This window comes from Erinaceus europaeus, chromosome 7, assembly GCF_950295315.1.
Source record: "Erinaceus europaeus chromosome 7, mEriEur2.1, whole genome shotgun sequence".
In the NCBI taxonomy this organism is placed as follows: domain Eukaryota; kingdom Metazoa; phylum Chordata; class Mammalia; order Eulipotyphla; family Erinaceidae; genus Erinaceus; species Erinaceus europaeus.
In genome coordinates this window covers 77,594,584-77,617,822 of record NC_080168.1, presented here as the reverse complement: position 1 = coordinate 77,617,822, position 23,239 = coordinate 77,594,584, and the positions used below count along the sequence as shown (strand labels likewise).

General features: G+C 45.9%; 1 protein-coding gene across 1 annotated transcript in view; it reads left to right on the top strand.

The window, feature by feature from the left end:
* Positions 1–6,971: 6,971 nt before the first annotated feature.
* The window catches only part of SIAH3 (siah E3 ubiquitin protein ligase family member 3), a 58,225-nt gene continuing 41,957 nt past the window's right edge, over positions 6,972–23,239 (top strand). Inside the window, exon 1 of the mRNA XM_007521230.3 lies at positions 6,972–7,593. Within this exon, the coding sequence (XP_007521292.1) occupies positions 7,456–7,593 (138 nt within the window). The 5' untranslated portion in view covers positions 6,972–7,455. The remainder of the gene's footprint in view (positions 7,594–23,239) is intronic.

Genomic DNA, 23,239 nt, shown 5'->3' with positions numbered 1-23,239 from the left:
GGAAGGGAAGAAGGAAGAAAGGAAAATTTAGTTGACCATGGCTGTACTTATCTGAACACTGAGCTTCCAAGGGGTTCCATTTACATAGCTGGCAAGTTGATGTTGTCTATTAATTTCTTTCCATCGGGGGCCTCTTCAGTGCTTTAATGGGATGTTCTAATGGAATGAAGGCCAATCAATCCCAGAGCAAACAATCCAAGAGAATCACAGGGTAACTTTCATTTCTTAGATGACCTTAGCTTCAGGCTTCTAGGCATCAACTTTTCCACACTCTGGATGGAAACAGTCACAAAACCTGACTCACCTTAAAGGGCAGGGAGAGTAAGAGCCACTTTCTAAAGTGGGTGAGGCTCTCTTGAAACACCACAGATTAGCTAGTACCTATCTAGTTACTGAAATTAGTCAGATTTCCTCCTTCCTCCTTTCTTTCTTACTGCCAGAACATAGTGTCTGTATGATTCACTCCATCATTTACAGAGGCATCCTTTCTTTCTTTCTTTCTTTCTTTCTTTCTTTCTTTCTTTCTTTCTTTCTTTCTTTCTTTCTTTCGAGAAAGAAGGAAAGACACCACAGCAATGCTCCACCACTCATGAAGCTTTCATCCTGTGGGCACTCTCATGAGGTGGCTGCGAGCTCAAATCCAGATTCTCATGCATGGGAGAGTATGTGCTTTACCAGATGTGTCACCTGCTGGCCCCTAAAAGTAGTTATAAAATTTCTGTATATCAAGGGGCCTAAACCTTTAATAAATCCCTCTATTCACCATCACTGGTCACTTTCATCAGGAATGTCATCATAAGCCCTCTTGTGGGCCACTCCAGGACCTTGCCCTCTCTGTAGAGCAGCAATGGCAGAGACTTCCCCATTCTCTGAAGGGAGAATGGGTCAGCCTACTCTGACACTTGAGGAAGACTGGTCCTGAAATGAGTGCAGCCTAGAATGCTCCTAGCCATGACCATGGACCATGAGCCTAGACTGATAGGAACTCAGAGGTTACACAGGCTCCTGTGCTAAATATGAATATACATGGGCCCTAGGTCAGATCAATGGAGTTTACAGTTAATGGTATTTATATACTTTCATCTTATTTGGGAGGTACTCTCTACTCTAATCCAGCTTTCTAGTCCTACTCTCAGGTTTAACACAATCTTTCCAGGCCATACTCTTAGTCCACCTGCATGCTAGCTATGAGGTTCAGGTAAAAATGACTAAAGTCATAGGCCACATGGAACATACCTAAAAAAAGACTTCCCAGCTTTTTCCCACAAGAAGACCCCTAATTTCATTTGCTCTATTCTCACCTTTGAGTGCCTGCCTATTGAACAATTTGTTTTATATTATACTGCCTTTCAGCCACCAACCAGCAGATGCAACCATGACGCCATCCTAATCTCCCTTGACAGATGACCTCACCAATGTGTTCCAAAACATCAACTTTCCAGAGCCCTATCCCACTAGGAAAAGATAGACACAGACTTGGGGGTATGAATTAACCTACTAGCATCCATGTTCAGTGGAGAAGCAATTACAGGAGCCTGACCTTCCACCTTCTGCATCCCATAAGGAATTTTGGTCCATACTCCCAGAAATGGATAAATAATAGGGAAGCTTCCAATAGATGGGATGGGACAGGGAACTCTAATGTTGGGAACTGTGTGGAATTGTATCCCTGTTATCTTGAAAACTTGTTAATCATTATTAAATCACTAATATATTTTTTAAATTCTGTATATCCTCAAGATGTTGATATACTTCACTAAGGACTTACAGTCAAACTACTATGTTCCAAAGTAACTTGAAATTATCCTTTCTATTGGGTTGTTGGAAAAGTCATGATGCATTTTTACACAGAAAGATATAAAAAATACATCATGAATTTTTTCAACAACCCAGTATGGAGGAAAAGTTAATTTGCTTTATTTTGGTTTTGACTCTTGGGTGGGAATCTCTTTAAAAATTATTTTATTAGTAACTTGGTAGTGGTTTACAAGATTATGAGATAACAGTGTATAGTTCCATATAATACCTACTACCACTTTTTTGTGTTGAGCTATGACTTTATAAAATAGTTTTTCAAGGTTTCAAAGTAAAATCTACATCACGGTATATACAGAAAAGTCAAGCTTCCTTTCTCTCCCCTACAAGTAACTCTATGGGTTCTACTTTTTATTTATTTGATAAATATAAATAACATTTATCCTGTTATAAGATAAATATTTATGCACAGTACATGTGCACTCATTCCTTCCTCTCCTTTCCTTTCCTTTCCTTTCCCTTTCCCGTTTCCTTTTCCTTTCTAAGATATAGACAGAGGAGGAGAGAGAGAATGAATGAGACCACAGCACCAAAGCTTCTTTCAGCCTGGTGGGGGCCAGGCTGGGGCCTGGGCTGACTCATCATACAGGCATCAAGCCCCAATGATAATCCGAGGACAATTAAGAAGACAAGGACAAAGATGAAGAAAATGACAAAGAAGAAAGGAAAGTAGTAGGAGGCAGAAGGAAGAAGACTTTTCATTTATGTGGTTATGGAAACCAGACACTGAGTTGCTTATTTTACCAGTGGCATTATATCTCCTTTAATCTTTTTAAAATACCCTCCAAGGGAGTCACTAGCTTTATTTTACAAAGATGTCAACTGAGCACCAGTGAGATTAAGACAGTTGACTAATAGCAAGCAGTAGCAGCAGTGTAGAGTTTGAATCCAAATCTGACTGACCACCAATCCTAGAGACTGCCTAATCCAGATGGCAGGTAGACCTGACTGCTGTGGAGAAGGGTACACCCACCCCCGACCATGAAGGTGGAGAGTGAGGAGATCAGCAGGGCTCTGCAGAGGGACCCACACAGTGGTTAAGAGATAGACAGAACTTAGATCCCTATCTGAAGGCTAGTTTTTGCCACCCTGTTTAGGAACACTAAGTATAAATATCTTTTATTAAGGTCAGTTCCAAGCACTCCCCAGTGAATAATTACTTTGAGAACTGCTAACAGATTAACAGCCTAAAATAGTAACCCAAACCCATCTTTGTGTAGTGAATTAGTGCTGGGGATCAAGTTTAGGACCAAGGAAAGGGATTTGTAACAACACTATTCTCACCACTGATCTTTATGGATGTTCTTTAGTCCTTTGGTCCTTACTCCCAGGCACCACCTCTGGGCAATATCAAGATACCAAGCAGTTGGGTTATGGAAAAGACATTCATGTCTGGGAGCTGGGTAGTAGCGCAGAGGGTTAAGCAAAGCTCAAGGACCAGCATAAAGATCCCAGTTCAAGCCCCCAGCTCCCTACCTGCAGGGGGTCGCTTCACAAGCGGTGAAGCAGGTCTGCAGGTGTCTATCTTTCTCTCCCTGTCTCTGTTTTCCCATCCTCTCTCGATTCCTCTCTGTCCTATCCAACAACAACAACAACAGCTACGACAACAATAACAACTACAACAAGTGCAACAAGGGCAAGAAAATGGGAAAAATGGTCTCCAGGAGCAGTGGATTTGTAGTGCAGGCACCCCACGATAACCCTGGAGGCAAAAAAAAAAAAAAAAAAGACATTCATGTCTGAGGCTCTGAGGTCCCAGGTTCAGTCCTCAGTAAGACCAAAGCTAGAGCTGAGCAGTGCTACAAACAAACAATTCTAAGGACAAAGCAGAAGTAATTCCTAATTCCTCTCCTAGGCATCTATCCAAAAAGCACTAAAATACTTATCCAAAGAGATCTGTCCACACTTATATTCATGACAGTTCTATTTGTAATAGATGAAATTTGGAAACAACCCAAGTGCCTCACAACAGATGAGTGGTTATGGAAACATGTATGCACAATGGAGTAGTATGCAGCTGGATGAAATGACGGATGGAAGTGGAAGGAATCATGTTAAGTGAAATAAGCCAGAAGGAGATAAATCCAGAATGACCCCACTCATAGGTGAGTGACCTAAGAAACACTGCTAGGAATGACACACACAGTTTACTGTGGTCTGTCACAGCACATCTGGGGTCTTAGGGTGGGGGTGAAGACACAGAGCTCTCTGACAGAGGGCGATGGCAGTTTGATGAGATACAGTGACAGCTCCCTTGGGAAGATAAGAAACTATACCTATATGACAACAACAACCCTGCTGACCCACACCTCATCAATAAAGTGATAATACCATTTTTTTAAAAGAGAAGGAACCGAGCTCCCTTTTCACACCCTGTGCTATGTGGTCATGGAGAGTAGAGTGAATATCAATAGGGAAAAATATTTCATGAAGCTGGAAGAAAAAATATTCTGCCAAATTATTACCCTTCCAACAAAGACACTCAGTCAAGTACTAGGAGATGGCATTAACCACTCATCATGCTGGGTGCACCAAATACAGCATGTGAGTCTTCACAATGACCTTGAAAGAGAAATGCATTCCTATTCTCTCATATGACAGGTGTGAGAGACTGTGCCACAGTGAGGTTAAAAATAACCTGTCTGGGGTGGGGGAGACAGCATAATGGTTATGCAAACAGATTCTCATGCCTGAGGCTCCTAAGTCCCAGGTTCAATCCCCTGTACCACCATAAGCCAGAGCTGAGCAGTGCTCTGGTGTTTCTCTCTCTCTCTCTCTCTCTCTCTCTCTCTGTCTGTGTGTGTGTCTGCATTTCTCTCAAAAATAAAATTAATAAAAAAAAATAACCTGTGTGTCCAAGGTTATGTTAAGGAAGGGACAAACCACAATAATTCCATTATAACAAGGGATGAGGAAAGGGGAAATTTAGACCTTCCTGGATTATGCATTATGTCTTTAAGGAACCTATGGAACTATATGCTTACTTTCATTACTATTACTATCACCGTTACTATTACTACTACTCTTACTTCTACTATTATATAGATAGAGACCACAACACAGAAACTTCCTTCAACGTAGCGGGAGCTGGGCTCAAACCTGGCTCACACACATGGCAAAGCAGCACACTATCCAACTGACTTATTTCTCCAATACACTTTTTTTTTTAAAGGCAAGAAACATCCTTCTCTTTTTCATTTATCTCATTTAATATTATTCCTTTATGTTCTATCCAAGCTATAACAAAGGAGATATATTATTTTTAACAGCTGAGTAGTAGTCCATTGTACATATACTCCACAGTTTTCTTAGCCATTTACCTGTCATTAGGTATCTGGGTTGCTTCTAAATTTGGGCTTGAATAGTGGATAATTGCACTCATAGGTAAGACCTAAGAAACAAAGACAGAAAGGGAAAGCACAGGGTGGAATTGTGGACTGGGGGTTCTCTATTGTGCTAAAGCAAACAACACTTGGGAAGGAGGTAAAAGGAGGGGCTGGGGGTGCTAGTATCCCGGTTCATGATGGCAGAAAAGGAGCTAAGTTGAGAATGAAAATGTTCTGCAGACTCCTGTCATGAGGGAAATGAGAGACTGTACCCGTTTGTCCACAACTATACTGTATACCATTAACCCCTTAATAACTCTGGAGGAAAAAAAATTTAAAAATTTTAAAAGGTGGAAAAAATAGTTCTATACAGTACTTTTTTTTTTTTCTGTTATTCCTGGGTTTTAACAACATCCTTTCCAGATCTTATGTGAAAAGAAAGTGAAGCAACTGAATTTTGAATGTGTTCTCATTAGTGGAAACTTCTTGTGTAAACTGTATCATATTATTTTTAAAAAATTGTGACCTCTCTCTAAAAAATAAAAAAATTAAGGCAATAAAAGAACACATTATTTGCTTGCTGAAATGCTGCAGGTTGTTCTGGGATATGAAAACCTCAGAAGGCAGATAGATCATGGTGTCAGGGGGCTACTCATCCTTATTCATAAATCAGATAATGAGTGGAGCCGGCGTCTCATATCCTGTGAAAGCACACCGATGAGATTCTGATCAGTTCAAATACTGCCGTCTTCTAGTTTTGCACTAACGCAGATCTCTTAGGAGGTTCAAGGCTCCCGTGTCCACTGGTGCTCGGTTCACGTGTCTCTGAAAACACTGGTGCAGTCTCCAGATGGAAGTGGAACTGATCCCAGGAGGCTTGGTACTCAGTCAACCTGTATCTTGTCCTTCGATATTGTCATCTGTCCTGCCTGTGTGTGTGTGTGTGTGTGTGTGTGTGTGTGTGTGTGTGTGTGTGTGTGTGTTCGTTGCCCTGGAGGGAGAGCCATCTGAAGGAGCAGTGGGCTCACACTGAGGGCAAGTCACAGTCACTCAGGAGGCTGGTAGCCTCTCGATGGAGATGCCACCACAGAAGGAGATTCTGCTACAGTTCAAGGATGACTAAGTCATCCCAGTGTGTCCCCAGCAGCCTCAAGTTTCTTCAGGCATTGAGCACCTTTCTTTCAGAAACAGCAGGTGGGTTTAGTGCCCCCCAGCAACCCCCCCTCTGAAGAGAGGAAGTGTGTAGTCCGAGCCTGACCTGCCCTCTGCTGGTTGGAGAATTTGAGACAGGGCTCAATACTCTGCTCCTCTCTCCAACAATCTAGCTGCTAATTAGTAATTTGCCGGCCATCCACATACAAATGAGCAACCAGCGAAAGAGCCTCCGCATCTGTAATTATTTTGATGATTTACAAGCCCCTTTCCTCTCTGTCAGTTTTCTTCTGTGTGGGCATTCATATATCTAAGGTTTGCTTCTCCCCCCCCCCAAGCATATCCTGATATGTTTTTATGCTTTAATATTGTCAGGTTTTAGTAATTACTGGTAGTGTGGAACAGTCTCTTCTTGTTCGACTCCCCACCCCCACCCCAGCGCATCTGTTTGTCTGGAATTCTTTGCTTTGATAGAGAATGGAGAGGCAGATTTATCAAGGGGCTGGAATCCAAATTGCAAAGCCAATCAAAGCACAGGACTGAAAGATGCACATTCCTCCTGCTGCCAAGTCCCTATCTAGGATCGGAGGAGTCTTGTATTATTTGATTTTCTCCCAAGCAGCCTGAGGAAGCTGAGCCACGGTTTGCCTTATCCATCTGCCTACTTTGAAGCAGGGTGCTCGACTATTTGGCGGTTTAAATGTTTCCCGTTTTTTTTTTCCCCCTCCTTCTTCGTTTTTCTGCCAGCACATTAAGAAAGGCTCTCATGTTAAATTAAGTCAATTAATAAATGGAGACACATTAAGCAATCAATTTTGTCAGCCTATCTCCCCAGCCTTATGTATGGCTGGCTGTAATCACAAGATAAATGCAATGTGCTGATCTATGGTAATGTTCAATAATCCATTCTCCGCCAGGCTCAATTCATCAGGGAGTTTCGGCCGGGGAGGCATTTGTTATTGGCTGTCTCTGCACCTCAAGGATAACATTTCTGTCCTTTTGATTGGCCACGTCACTGCTGCAAGATTCTAACCATCTGATTTTGATGATGAATATGAAGGCATGCTAAGCCTGGCTGGAGTGGAGGGTCTGCCAAGGACCCACAGCTGCTTCCTCCTCTGCTGCCTTCCTGCCACATCGCTTTCCTCCCCCCAAAGTTGTGATGCTTTTCTTCACCCAGTGCTTTGGGGCTGTGTTAGATCTCATCCACCTCCGTTTTCAACATTATAAGGCAAAACGGGTCTTCTCTGCCGCTGCCGGGCAACTTGTCTGCGTTGTAAATCCCACATGCAACCCAAAGGTGAGTTGCTCTCTCATTTCATATTCTCTCAGCTTAAGTTTGGGTTCTTGCTCCCCGGCATGCCTCAGAAGTGCTCATCTGCTCCTGGAAGAGGCTCCTTAGCAGATGACTCTGAACCCACAGCCTTGGGTACCCAGAGATGCCGCCTGGGCTCTTTCTCGCTCTCAGCCTGTGTGCTGTTTCCCTGACGACTGGCAGGCACCAGGAGTTATCTTCTCATTTCTTTTCCCCAAGCTGTGGGGTCTCAGAGGGAGTCCAGGATGGAGGGAGAGTGCTGAAGAGAACAGGAGGGGGGCAACCTCCCTGTTGTGCTCACAGGTCCTGCAAAGTTACCCAGACTGCAGCCACCTGAGTGTGAGTGGGGGTGGGGGGAGAAAAGCAGGCCAGTTCCAGGCTTCGGGAAGTCCCTCTGGCTGTCACTGAAGTTGCTGCCCCAGGTTTAGATATGGAGGTAGGTGAGAGGGCGCTTGTTGCCAAGTGTTTTTCCTTGTGCAGGGGTGTGAGCAGGTGTGAACGAATGTGTGATACCAAGAGTGAGACAGAGAGAAATGGGAAAGGGAGGAAAAGAAGAGAGAGGGAGGGAAGTGCTAGAGGAGTCTCTCTTCTTTCCTTCCAGAGAGCTAAATGCACACTGGCTTTGAAGAAGGAAGGAGGCAGAGTGCTTCCAACAGTGTAATTATGGAACCAGCGAGGAGCAGTCACTGCAGGCAGAGGGGTGTGTGTGTGTGTGTGTGTGTGTGTGTGTGTGTGTGTGTTGCTGTTGGTGTGTGTGTGTGTGTGTGTTGCTGTTGGGGTGTGTGTGTATGTGTGTGTGTTGCTTGGCTGGCAGCGCCTCTGTGTTTGTGCCTTCAGGTCGATACTCTTTAAAAAGAACAACCAAAACCTAGGATCTGGGAGGGAGGACTGACCGTGCTTATGAGGCAGTGGGAAACTCCAGGCCACTGTGGTGGGACACTCCAACTCCCCACCTGTTCTGGCCCCCTCGACACAGTCAGGGCTGAGTGGCAAGGGCATGTCTGCAGCAAGGCTGCCGGAACAATCTCTGTGAAGACAGACCTGCAAATCTGACTGCTCCAGGGCAGGGAGCTCTGCTAACCACTTTATAAACTCTCATAACAGACTCCTTGGCTGCTCCGAGGGACAAAGCACAGTGTCCCTCCTGCTCCCATTCCTGGAAGTCCCTAGGAGGGACAAGCTGCCTGAAGGGGCCATAGTCAATGCCAACCAGTCCTGTTGGAGGGGACTAGCTCTAGGGCCCTTGTGGAGACCCTAATCTCAGCACTCCACTGTGACAAACACTTTCCTCAGGAAACCACTCTCTTCTCTCTCTGCCTTCCGGAATTTCTTTTTCCCTTGTGGCTTAATTTTATAAGTCAGAATCAGTCACCAGTCCTCCTTAGCAATGTGAGTGTATAGTGCACATATCAAAAGATAATATGACATCCCATCTCATGGCTACATTTAAGGCTGAACTCAAACTCCCATTATCATGTCACTTGCCATTAGTTAGTTCCTTGAGGCAAGAAATGTTGTTTACTCCTGTTTTGCATTTTAATAAACCCTTTAAAAACTGGGTGTACCATACAAGAACCCAAGCCTAAATTCCCAGCCCCCACCTGCATGGGGGAAGCTCCATGAGTAGTGAATGCTGCAAGTGTCTTTCCTCTATCTCCCTTCACTCAATTTCTCTCTTTTAATATTATACATTAATATTTAATAAAATATTAAAAATATAAAATTTTTAAAAATGTTGATTTAGCCCTTAATGAGACTTAGCTCTTCCAAAGTTGGCAATATATGGGCCACTGATTGTAACTGCTGATGGAGAAAGAAAGGGGTGCAAAGATCTTGAGGTTCAGGGTGTGAAACCATCTGTGCGATTCACAAGGATGGCGCTGCTGCCTGGCTCCAGGTGCCCAGACTGTGGCAAAGGCTCTGGGTCAGATCTGGCCAGACTCCCTCTGAGTCTCCCCTTCTTCACTTTGAGAGTGGACACTGGGATATATGTCCTACCTTCCCCACTGTAGTTATGTGAGGTTACAGAGAGATTCCAGAGGTACACTCTTCTGCCCCCAAAGGTACTGGGAACACTGGTAGGGCTCCATCAGGAACTTCAAAAGCTGTCACAGCAACCTTTAGCCAATTCAGAAAGCAAATGAACCAGAGAGATGGCTCACTCAGGAGGCACCTGCTTGGCTATGTGTGTGGGTCCTGGCACCACACGGAAGCACTACTGGCACTGAGACAAGCTCTGGCGCTGTGGTGTCTCTCCCCCACCTCTCTCCATCACTAGCTGAGTAATAATGTGGTCCAGGAACGGGGAAACTCTGCATGTGCGAGGTGCTTGTGCCCCCAAAGCAGACACAGGAGTAACATCAAAACAGATGGCTTGAGAGAAAGAAAGAGACTCTTCTCCAAAGCTCACTTTTCCACATATATCCTCATCTGGTTTTTTTCTCCTCCTTTTAAATTAAAGATTTAATAGTGCTTTTATAAAATCACAAGGTATTAGGGGGTATATACTTATGTCAGTACATGGTGTGTGTAAGTCACCACACCCTCCACAGAAGTTCTGCACTCCCTGCCTCTTTACTTACTGCCCTTAGTTAGCATGACCACTTCCAGTTCCATTCATGTGGCTCCAAATAATACAATCTCAACTTTTTTTCACTTAAGAGTAGTATCCCACGGAATACACACACACAGCTTCTTTATCCAGTCATCTGTACTTGGTCATATGAACACAGGGGCATATATGCTTCCATATCCTTTGGCTGTATGCCTAGGGGTGTTATTGCTGGATCACAAGGTACTTGCATGTTGATCAGTTTAAGGACTCTCCATACTGTTTCCTTAGGAGCTGTACCAGTTTGCATTACCATCAACAGTGTACTAGAATTCCTTTTTTATATTTTAAAGATTTATATTTAAATTTTTAATATTTATTTATTTCCCCTTTTGTTGCCCTTGTTGTTTTTTATTATTGCTGTAGTTATTATTGTTGTTGTTATTTATGTTGTTGTTGTTGGATAGGACAGAGAGAAATAGAGAGAGGAGGGGAAGACAGAGGGGGAAGAGAAAGATAGACACCTGCAGACCTGCTTCACCACCTGTGAAGCGACTCCCCTGCAGGTGGGGAGCTGGGGGCTCAAACCAGGATCCTTACTGGTCCTTGCGCTTTGTGCCACGTGCATTTAACCCAATACGCTACCACCTGACTCCCAAGATTTATTTATTTTTACAGAGACAGAGAGAAGTTAATAGGGAAGAGCGATACAGAGAGGGAGAGAGACATCTCAACTCTGCTTCACTGCTTATCAAGTTTTCCCCTGAAGGTGGAGACTGGGGGCTTGAACCTTGCACATGGCAATGTGTCTGCTCTACATTTCTCATAAAACTCATTTAGACAGTTTGCTCAGAAGAGCATGGTTGCAGGTAGGCGAAGGCAGTAGGAACTGGTGATGCTACCAGGAGGTGCTGCAGAGCACAGAGGGTTCCCAGGCTGGGTCAGACACAGACCCAGCCATGCAGTCCCCTCTGTTCATTATATGAACAGAGTTCATATATGTTCATTATATATTATATGATCTAAACCCCCACCCCATTTTAAGGACTAGAAACCCACCCACCCCAACCCCTACTAAGTGTCTGAAAATATAGTTGTATAGGGGAGTGCTGTCCCTCCCACTTGTATGAAAATGTGCATGGGGGGGGGTCAGGCAGTGGCACAGTGGGTTAAGTGCATGTGGCACAAGGCACAGGGACCAGCGTAAGGATCCCGGTTCGAGCCCCCGGCTCTCCACCTGCAGGGAAGTCGCTTCACAGGTGGTCAAGTGGGTCTGCAGGTGTCTGTCTTTCTCTCCCCCTCTCTGTCTTCCCCTCCTCTCTCCATTTCTCTCTGTCCTATCCAACAATGAACAACATCAACAATGGCAATGATAATAACCACAACGAGGCTACAACAAGGGCAACTAAAAGGGGGGGGAATGGGCTCCAGGAGCGGTGGATTCATGGTGCAGGCACTGAGCCCAGCAATAACCCTGGAGGAAAAAAAAAAAAAGAAAAAAGAAAATGTGCATGGACTCTCTCTAGGCACTGCTGTCCATAGTCAGGTGATAGAAATAAGGCCCAGATGGGGTCAGCTGTATTCCACGTGGGCAGGATCTTTATTTAAGTGTGTGTGTGGGGGGGAGGAACAAAGCTACAATAATGCTTGAGCCCTGAATTGATCTGTGGTGCCTCCTTGCACCTTGTTTGACAGGCTGGCCTGTGAAATAGTGACCGAAGACAGATTTTGCAACCCTGCCTTCCATTTCCTGGAATGTCTGTCGCTCAGAGAAGGCTGTGCCAGGGGAGCCTGTGTCAGCTTTGGCAGAGGCATTCTTACACTTCGTCCTTTCTTTCCTAGACTTTCTGAAGAATGCCAGTGGGGTTTCAGGTCCCGAAGCAAATGCTGAGGAACAATAAAAATCCACTTACTGAGCTGAGAGGCATGTATTTGCCTGCCATGCTTCTGCAGGTCACCTTCCTCCTCCTTTATTAAGGCAATTACTCAGTGACCTGGGGCTCCTCCAAGTGGAGCTGGTGCCTGGCTTTCTAAATGGTAGCAGTGCCTTCCTGGAAATGCAGATGCCCTGGCCCACACCATCACCACCCCCTGAGCTCACCTTATTCAAAGCAGCATTTAGAACAGCTGGGTCGGAACCCAAGGGACGTGGCTTGAAGCCAGACCCAGGCTCAGGGAGAAGCCATAGCAGTGCCCTCTCCACAGACTGACAGGAAGGACTCCTAGCACAGACTAGTGCTCTGGGTGATGCACCCCCAGTTCCCACCATGGAAAGTGAGAGCTGAGAAGCCAAGGAGCTGGGTTTTGGCTGGTTGCTGCCAGGCCTTGGTTTACAGAGAATGCTGTGGTGTCGCTAGTGACTCAGGCTGCCACCAGAGAGGCCCTGCTCACACCCCCTTCTCCTCTGTACCCTGTGCCTATAACCTTCCTCTCCAGCCCCTCTCCCTGCCACTGGCAAGGCTGCTTCTGCAGTGCGCTACCCTGGGCAGTCCTCCCTCTGCCCTCTCCCCAGAGAGGCCAGTGCTGGGGGACTGCAGTCCTGCTCTCAGATCTCTCCAGGCCAATCCAGCCCAGTTGAGGCAGAGCTGAAGCTGATTGGGCCACATCCTCTCTCAACCACAGCTTCAAAGGGGCAGTTTCTGAGGGACTAACCACCTGATTTCTACAGACTCTCCCAAGCCCTTTCCAGTGCTAGTGTCATTGCTGAGACCCCCCCACCAGTGCCCTCACTGACACCCAGAATTGAGGGTGTAATGCACCCCCACCCCAGGCTAGTCACTTCCATCCAGAGTGCTCCTCCACTATGATGTGCTAGCCTTGGCTTATGGACACACATACCCCACATGTCACACACATAACACACACAGCACCTACCACACCACACAATCACACATCTCAAGGGCTGGGCAGTGGTGCACCGGTAGAGCACACACATTACCATGTGCAAATGCCTACAGGGAGATGCTTCATGAGTGCTGGAGCATTGCTACCAGGCTCGCTCTCCCTCTCCATCTCTCTCTCTCTCTCTTAATTTTTTTTTCACACCAGGGTTATTGTTGGGAGCTCGGTGCTAGCACTATGAATCCACCATTTCCAGTGACCATTTTTTCTTTTTTTTTTTTTTTCCTTCACATTTTATTTGCTAGGACAGAGAGAAATTGAGAGGGATGGGGAAGATAGAGTGGGAGAGAGAAACATTTGTAGGCCTGCTTCACCCTTGTGAAGCATGGGGAGTAGGGGTTTGAACCAGGGTCTTTGTGCATGGTAAGATGTGTGCTTAACTGGATGTGCCATTGTCTGCCCCCCCATCTCCCCTTCCCTCTCATTTCTGTTTCTCCCCGCTCCCTGCTGGTTTATCATGCAGGTGCCAAGCCCCAGGGATAACCCAGGTGGCAATTAAAAATAATAACAGAGACTGAGTGGTAGTGCAGCGGGTTAAGTGTGCATGGTGCGAAGCACAAAGACTGGTGTAAGGATCCCAGTTTGAGCCCCCGACTGCCAACCTGCAGGTGAAGTAGACCTGCAGGTGTCTATCTTTCTCTCTCCCTCTCTGTCTTCCCCTCCTCTCTCAATTTTTCTCTGTCTTATCCAACAACAATGACAGCAACAACAACAACAATAATAACAACAACAACGATAAACAAGGGGAAAAATAGCCTCTAGGAGCAGTGGATTCATAGTGCAGGCACCGAGCCCCAGCGATAACCTTGGCAGCAAAATAAATAAGTAAATAAATAAATAAATAAAATAATAATCACAACACACATCACTTATCACACACCACACATATATACCCAGTGATCACACCATATACCTACTACACACATTATCTTTTACCAAGTATCATACACAGCACATATCATGCTACACACACATACACAAACACACACACCACACAGATAGGACAAGAGATGCTCTGAGACCATGAGAGCTTTGATTTCTGTCTGTGACATACACTAATAACTCTATACTCTACTCCATTTTAGTCCCATTCCATGAAGTATGCACATGCCTGACATTCTAAGACCCACTGTGTGGGTGGACATGCGTGATGGTGGGCTAGTCAGTGGGCTCTCGTTGAAAAACAGAAATAAAAATATATTTTTTAAAAATTATAATGCCAGTGCACAGCTGTGACTGCAGAATGCCTGCCATTAAGCAAAAGCAGGCTGTGTCCCTGGCCTATGCTGGCTGCTGTGCATTCAGTGCTCCCAGGAAGCTGTGTGTTCTAGTCCTTCAGCAGTCAGGCCAGTGAAGCTGGAGGCAGAGGCAGAAGCACCTGCTACATGCTACACAGCTCTCTGGGGCAAGTCTTCCCTTTCCTCTTCCTCTTCCTTCCACCAACGTTATTGCTGGGGCTCAGTGCCAAAACTACGAATCTACTGCTTCCGGTGGCCATATTCCTTCCTGCCTGCCTTCCTGCCTTCCTGCCTTCCTGCCTGCCTTCCTTCCTTCCTTCCTCCCTTCCTCCCTCTCTTCCTTCCTTCCTTTCATAGTACAGATAGAAACTCAGAAGGGAGGGGGATATAGAGAAGGAGAGAGAAAGAGAGACACCTGCAGCACTGCTTCACCACTAGTGAAAGACCAGGGGCTCAAACCTGGGTCCTTACACATGGTAGCGTGTACGCTCAACTGGTTGTGCCACTGCCCAGCCCCCCCGGAGTCCTTCCATTATAGATTAGCACCCTGGCGTTGAAGGGCTTCTGGTCATGTCATCCATCATATTCTTTCTTCCTCACCAATAACTGAAACAAAGAGCTGGGTTACAGAACTAACACTGAAGATGCTAAGTTCACTTTAGAACGCTGAGTGGGCATCCCTGTGGCTACAGCTGGTTTCAGTCTGCTTCCCAGACTAAGCTCTGCCCCCACCCCAATACAGTCTGCCTCTGAACCTCAACCCCTGGGTCTCTACCCTGGGTAATCCAAGGTGACACTACACATCTATGTATCTTTTTTTTTTTTTTTTTTGCCACCACTGTTATTACAGGCTTAGTGCCTGCATGGTGAGTCCACTGTTCCTAGTGGCTATTTTCTTTCTTTTTAATTTTTTTGATAGACAGAGAGAAATTGAGCAGAAAGAGGAAACTAAAGAAGGAGAGAGAAACAGAGACACCTATAGCACTGCTTCACCACTCCTAAAGCTTCCCCCCTGCAGGTAGGAACTGGGGGCTTGAACCAGGGTTCTCCTACATGGTAATGTGTGTGTCCTACTGGGAGTGCCACCACCTGAACCCTTTTTCTTCTCCTCTCCCTTCTTCTTCTTATTCCTCCTCCCCCTCCATTTCCTCCTCTTCCTCTTCCTATTATTTTATTACTATTATTATTATTATTATTAATTATTTAGCACTGGCTAAATGCCAAGCATTTTGCTAAGTCACTGGCCTGGACTGCCTTTTAAAAACTCCTCAGGAACCCTTCTACACTGCTGGTGAGAATGTAAATGGATTCAACCTTTGTGGGAAAACAGTCCGGAGGCTCTTCAGAACACTGCAAACACATCTAGCCTATGAGCCAGTAGTCCTTCTCCTAAGGATCTACCCAAAAACACAGAAATCCTATCCACGTATGTTTAAGGCAGCACACAGCCTAAACTTTAAAGCAAACCAGCTGTCCAGTTACAAGTGAGTGATTAAAAAAGTTGTACATATAACAATGAAATACTATTCAGCTGTGACAAATGATGAAATCTCCTTTTCCATGTCTAGGCTGGAACTTAAAGGAGTCATGTTAAGTGAGATAAACCAGAGGGAGAATTATGACTACTGCATAATCTTACTTATAGGGGGACCAGGTGATAGTGCACTGGGTTAAGCACACACTTGTGAAGCACAAGGACCGGTGTGGAGGATCTTGGTTCAAGCCCCTGGCTCCCCACCTTCAGAAGGGTCTTCTCACAAACGGTGAAGCAGGTCTGCAAGTGTCTATCTTTCTCTCTTGCCTCTGCCTTCCCCTCCTCTCTAAAATTCGCTCTGTCCTTTCCAACAACAATAGCAGCAGCAACAACAACAATGCAAAAAAGATGGCTGCCAGGAGCAGTGGATTCATAGTGCAGGCGCTGAACACCAGCGATATCCCTGGAGGCAAAAAAAAAAAAAAAATTACTTATAGGTGGTACATAAGAAGCAAAGGGAAACACAAGGTGAAGCTGAGATGGGGTGAAGTGTATTGCAGCACAGCAAAAGACTCTAGACTGGGGAATATGGCAAGATGGCAGGGGTGTTGGGTATCCAGTGCACCAAGGTAAAGGGGTGCTTGGGTTTCTGGTGGGAGTGGTGTGCAGACACTTATCACAGGGAGTTACATATGTGTCAGCAGCTGCCCTATAAGTCACTATTTCCCTAATGGAATGGTAACACATAAATAAAAGATAAAGAGCTGTCACAAAAACGAAACCAACACTAAAAAGCCTCCTTGGGACAGTGCCATGAGTCTACCCTGGTTCACATGGGAGAAGACTGAGGTTGAGAGAGAGGTGGAAACTCATCCATGGATGCTTGCACTCTTAACCTCCGTGTTAACCAGCCCCTTCCCCTCCCCCTCTCTTGTGATTATAGAATTTATGTTCTGGAAGATTCCACAAACTGCCCAGCCCTCTTAACTTCTGGCTCCATAAATATTATGACTTACATAAAATAACTCAGAGCAGCAACTTGACCTCAACACCCACCTCAAAATTATCATGTAGCAAAGAAATTTATGTTCCTTTGTTATTTTCATAAAAGAGAGGGAGAAAGAGAGAGAGAGAGATGTGTGTGGTGTGTGTGTGGAGGGTTTTCCAGGAATTGACACCTGATCTGAAACTAGAACTGACTCCCCCCCCCCAAAAAAAAAAAATCTGAGGTGATTTTCTTGTTGCCACCTGGCTTGTTGATGGGAGTCACTTGACCCTATCAGAAATGCAAGCAGGGGACCAAGAGGTGGCATCAGGCAGAAGTCACACTTCAGCTTGGCCCAAGGGCCTAACTGGAGCCCTTGGCCACCACATGGGAGCACCTGCATGGGGAAAGCTTCACAAGTTGTTGAGCCATGCTGTGTGTGGTCTTTCCTCTCCCTCTCTCCTTCATCTCTCCATTTCTGTCTCTAACCCTCTACCTTTAAAACAAACAGTTACACAAGGGAATTAGAATCATGCAGGAGCAGAGCCCAATGATAACACTGATGGGAAAAAAATGCAAATGCTGTAAACATTGGGAAACAATATTAAATGGGCTACTTTATCTATGAGAAAAGTAGAAATCTCTTGCTGCAGAGGCAAAAGTGGCCCTCCCTCCTTCCTTTACTGCTGAGAGAGGGGGGAGAGGGAGAGGGAGAGGGAGAGGGAGAGGGAGAGGGAGAGGGAGAGGGAGAGGGAGAGGGAGAGGGAGAGGGAGAGGGAGAGGGAGAGAGAGGAGAAGAAGAGACCGACCCCACAGCACCGAAGCTTCCTTCAATGTGATGAGGGCCAGGCTCTGACCTGGTTCACACACATAGCAAAGCAAAACACTATCCAAGTGCGCTACTTCACTGGCCTGGCAAAAATGTCCTTTAAGAGAGTGTGGCTCCCACCATGTCACACTTGTTTTCTCAGGGACCCACAGGCCTTTGAAATAGTCATATTTCATATGCCATAATTTAGTATTAAATTCATTTTTTGTCTAAAGTCAAAGAGGAACACAATTCTTACGACCATTTCCTCCCTAACATAAGTAAGCCTGTACTGTGATTTCTGGCAGATCCTGTCCCTGCTGCCCTTCAAACAGTGTTTCTTCCCAGACCTGTTGCAGAAGGCCTGAGGGGGAAAGGGGGCAAGGTCAGAGGTTAGATGGGAGGGGGATGGACGCTGCCAGCAGGTTTGCAGTGTGGACGCTGAAGAAACCTGGGCAGTGTGAACACTCTCCCATTACAAATGGAAGGAGCTTAAAGAAGCAAATGCCCATCAGCAGATGCCTGGATAAAGAAGCTATGGGACATATACTCCGTGGGATACCACCCTGCAATCAGAAAAAATGACAGCATGTCCTCTGGGGCAACATGGATGGAACTGGAAGTGATTATCTTTACTGAAGTAAGAGGTGAAAGACGACTACTGAATGGTTTCACTCATGTGTTAAATCTAGAGAAGCGAAGCACATGAACTTGCAAAACAAACAAACAAACAAGCAAATATCTGAGAAATTAAACAAACTGTCCCCAAGACTCTGTGAGAACTATGGTAGTTGTGGTCAGCAGAGTGAGGGCGCAGAACTTTGGTGGTGGGTGTGATGTGGAATTATACCCTGTCATCTTACAATCTTGCAACCCATTATCCATTACTATGCAGCAAGATATTTTAATTTGATTTTGTTTACTTATATTTATTTACCCTTTTGTTGCCCTTGTTGTTTTTATTGTTGCTGTAGTTATTATCCTTGTTGTTGCTGATGTCTTCGTCGTTGTTGGATAGGACAGAGAGAAATAGAGAGAGGAGGGGAAGACAGAGAGAGGGAGAGAAAAACATCTGCAGACCTGCTTCACCACTTGTGAAGCAACTCCCCTGCAGGTGGGGAGCCAGGGGCTCAAACCAGGATCCTTACCCAGTCCTTGTGTTTTGTGCCACCTGAGCTTAACCCTCTGCGCTACCGCCCGACCCCTATTTTTAATTTTTTATTATCTTTATTTATTGGATAGACAGCCAGAAATTGAGAGGGAAGGGGGAGATAGAGAGGGAGAAAGACAGACACCTGCAGCCCTGCTTCACCACTTGTGAAGCTTTTCCCCTGCAGGTGGGGACTGGGAGCTTGAACCCAAGTCCTTGCACGCTGTAATCCATGTGCTTAACCAGGTGCGCCACCACTCAGCCCCATTTTTATTTTTATTATTCTATTTTGTTATTTTTTAAAATAACAAAGGAAGTGTGTGAGCAAATAGTCATCTCCCCTCCCCCGCACGGTGCCTCAGAGTGACAGCCTGGAGGGCTCAGAGGTGGCACAGGGCCCGGCTCCTCCACCTCAGCAGAAAGGCTGGGAAGCACATTAAGACTTTGCCTCAGTGAGCCAGCTCACTTGGACAGCATGATACTTAATCATGTGTGTGACCCAGGTTCGACTCTGGTCCCACTGCAGTGGAGGAAGCTTTGGCTCTATGGTGTCTTTCACTCTCTCTGCCTTTCTGTCTGTGTCTGGAAAAAAAAAAAAAAAGAAGAAGAAGACTACGTCATGAAGCCAAAGCGATGCATATGTTTATGGTTACTGAAGGAGTGCCAGTTGGCCCCACCTCAGTAGTCCGTGGCAGCACAAGACCCATGTGACTCTCCAGGAACCGTTGGGTTTCCCAGCCTGGGCTGGACCTGGGCTCCCGTGGGGGTGAGTGGGACACTCCGGTGGTGACTCACAGGCCACTTTCCCACCCATGGTCAACCCTGGTCCCCTCAGCAGTCAGCACTGGGAGACTAGACAAGCTGTGCTGCAGCAAGGACTCAGCGTGTTCCCAGAGGAAAAGGCTTGGCACAGGGGACAGAAACTTCCTTTAATGTGGTGGAGGCTGGGCTCGAACCTGGGTCATGCATATGGCAGCACAGTACACCATCCAAGTGAGCTATTTTGCCTGCCATCCTATGGCAAATATTAACTCACTTAACTTTCACAATAACCCTGTGAGAGAGAAGTATTTCTGTCACTACTTAAGGGTCTAGAAGATAGCCCACCAGGTAGGGACCTTGCTTTGAAATGCATGCAGCCCAGACTCAAGTCCTGGTACCACATGTGAGTGTCATGGTACCAGAGAAAGCTCCAGTGCTGCAATTTCTTCCTCTCTCTCTCTCTCTCTCTCTGTGTATGTGTGTGTGTGTGTCTCTCTCTCTCTCTGTGTGTGTGTATGTGTGTCTTTCTCTGAAATGAAAAAGAAAGAGAAAAAGCAAAATACAAGAACTGGTGTAAGGATCCCAGTTTGAGTCCCCGGCTCCCCCACCTGCAGGGGAGTCTCTTCACAGGTGGTGAAGCAGGTCTGCAGGTGTCTGTCTTTCTCTCCCCCTCTGTCTTCCCCTCCTCTCTCCATTTCTCTCTGTCCTATCTAACAACGACAACATCAACAACAATAATAACTACAACAATAAAAAACAAGAAGGGCAACAAAAGGGAATAAATAAATAAAAACAGAAAAACGTTAAAAAAAAAGAAAGAAAGAAGAGTGGTGAAATTGTGCCAGCACAAAGAGCAGGCGGTGCAAAAAAATTAAAAAATCAATCGTTAGAGATGAATGGGGCACAGAGAAGGAAAGGAATGTGTCTGCAGCCACACAGCAATGAGGGCTAGAGCCAGAATAATGAGTGAGCCCAGGACCAGGCCCCAGAGTGGCTCCTGTCATGCATACTCTCCTGGAGGCCTGGGTACCAAAGTGGCAGCAGGAGGGAAGAGAGCCCTAGTCCCAGAGCAGGCAGGCCCTGGACAGGGGTGCCCCTTCCCTTCATCCAGGTAGGGAGGCCCAGCTGCCAATGAATGGGCTGTGTGATCCATGGGCCGTCACAATTGGACGGGCTCACCTTGTCTTCCCCAGACAGAGATAAATGCTGATAACTCAATGATGATGGAAACACTGTAAAGTGCCAAGCACAGCAGGTTTAGCTACAAAAGCCAGGAGGAACTGCCACAGCCCCGCCACTAAGAAAACTGGCTGTGGAGGCAGGAGAGAGCCAGGCAGAAATTGGCATCTGGGGATTAATTGTTTCCAGTGTAATGATGCCACAGCCCACAGCAATGAGAACAGACGTGCTTTCCAGTTTCAATCCCAGGCAGGAAATAGGCTTTTCCAGGCTGGCTGATGCGGAAAAAGAGAAACGAAGCACCTTTAAATTTTTTTTTTAAACATCAGTACTAGTTGGGTGAAAATGAAAGAAGCATTTTAAAAGAACAGCTTTGGAAAAATCCAGCTAAAAGTCTGTGCAGGTGCCTCAGGAAAACGCTTCATTGATTCTATTCTCTCCCTCCCTTCCTCCTTCCTCTCCTTATCTTCTTGTTAGATACAGAGAGACATTAAGAGGGGAAGGGGAAATGGAGAGGGACAGACACAGAGAAACACCTGCAGACCTGCTTCACAGCTTGTGAAGCCCACCCCCCACCCCCCACCCCCTTCCTGCAGGTAGGTACTGAGGGCTTGGACCTGGAATCTTACGCATGTATACTCTACTGGGTGCACCACTGCTCACTGCCCCTCTGCTTGATTCTTTTTTTTTATTTATTTAATGATTATTTTTAATCAAAGCACTGCTCAGCTCTTGCTAGTGATATGGGGGATTGAACCTGGGACCTCAGAGCTTCACACATGAGAGTCTTTTTGCATAACCATTATGCTGTTTCTCCTACTCTGTCGAGATTGATTCTTGAAAGCCAAGTTGAGCCTCCCTGGAGGCCAGAGTGGCTCAGAGGTAGCAGGGGCAGCAGGGCACCTAGAAGGCATCCATACCTGTTCACAGTCCCTTGTCCCCTCCTGCAGAATGGGGCTGCCCACCTCAGCCACTTCCTGTGATCATCCAAAGGGGACATAGCTGGCGAGGTGCAAACTTTCCATCACAAGAGAGGGTGGGAAGCATCATTCGGATGAACTGTTCCCTTACTGGTGCTTTTATCTGTTTGCTCCTGCCTTGTTTTAGAAAGGATACATGGCTACTCACCCGTTTTCCTCCTTTGGTCCTATTCTCTTGCAGAGCTATGAGCATCATGCAGAATAACCAACAAAGGCCAGGGGAGATAGTGTAATGGTTATGCAAAAAGACTCCATACCTGAGACTCTGAGGTACCAGGTTCAATTCCCAACATCACCAGTAGCCAGAGCTGAGCAGTGCTCTGGAAGAAAAAGGTGGGGGGGGGGCAGAAAAAGAAATGTTTGGGGACCAGTAAAGAGATCTGTTGGGTTCAGATCTTCAGACCTTGCTAAGATTAGGGTGACAGTGTTGGGCTGAGCTTCACTGACGGGAGACAGATGACCAGGGACTCATGGCTGGGTTGTACGCAGTATCTCTATTCATGCAGGACGCAGCACAATCTAAGCCAAGCTAAGCTAAACTAAAACTAACTAAACTAAAACAAACAATGCTGTCCTTATATATACTTTCCAAGTAGGGTGTGAACAGGATGTGATGTAGAGAGGGTGGAGAGAAAAGTGACTGGTGAAAATCAGGGTGTGACAAGGAGAGGGGGCGGAGCAGGCAAGAATTCTATCACTGAACCACCAATGCCCTGGAGGGAGGGTGGTGTTTGTTAACAGTGTTTATGTAAATAGAATACAGTGGTTATGTAAATAGAATGCAGTGTTAAGCAGGGGGGATTAAACCAAATGAAACAGAAGGGGTTTTTAGAAGCAGAATTAGAAGCATACCAACATGACAGGACAGGGGAGTAAGGTAGCTGGCTCCTCCATGTGCCTAGTTATGAGAACATACTCACTTATAAAGGGTCTGCTACACAGAGTGGTGAATAACAGAGAAATTGATGAAGTAGGAGCCATTTTAGACTCCTGTGAAACTAGAAAAAAATAATGAAAAATCACCTGAAAACTCAACAAAATACAACAAGGGTTTCTTCAAAAACTCACTAAACCACAGCTACCAAGTTGCAGATGCTACTATGATTCTGTCCTGACCTCTCTGGGCAGAAGACCTCACCAATGTGTCCCAGAACCTCACCTCTCCAGAGTCCTACCCTACCCCGCTACAGAAAGGTAGAAACAGGCTGGGGTTATGGATCAACATGCCAACCTCCATGTCCAGTGGAGAAGCAACTATAGAAGCCAGAACTCCTACCTTCTGCAGCCCAAAAATAATTTTGGCCCATACTTTCAGAGGGGGAGAAATGTTAGGGGACGATGACTAGAGGGCTCTGAATTCCAATTCCAAAAGCACCCAGAGAGAGAAGAAGAAGACAAAAGGAAGGATATTTGGAAGTAGTACCAGGTATTAGGTGTGACTTGGAAAGGAAGAGAAGGCAGGGCCATAGAAGAAATGGGCAAATGTATATAAATATAGATAGTTACAGAAATAATAGTCCACCAAGGTCAATAATAGTGATCCTGGGAGAACTCTGCAGTCTCCAATAGAGGAAATGGGAACAAAGAACACTGGTGGTATGAA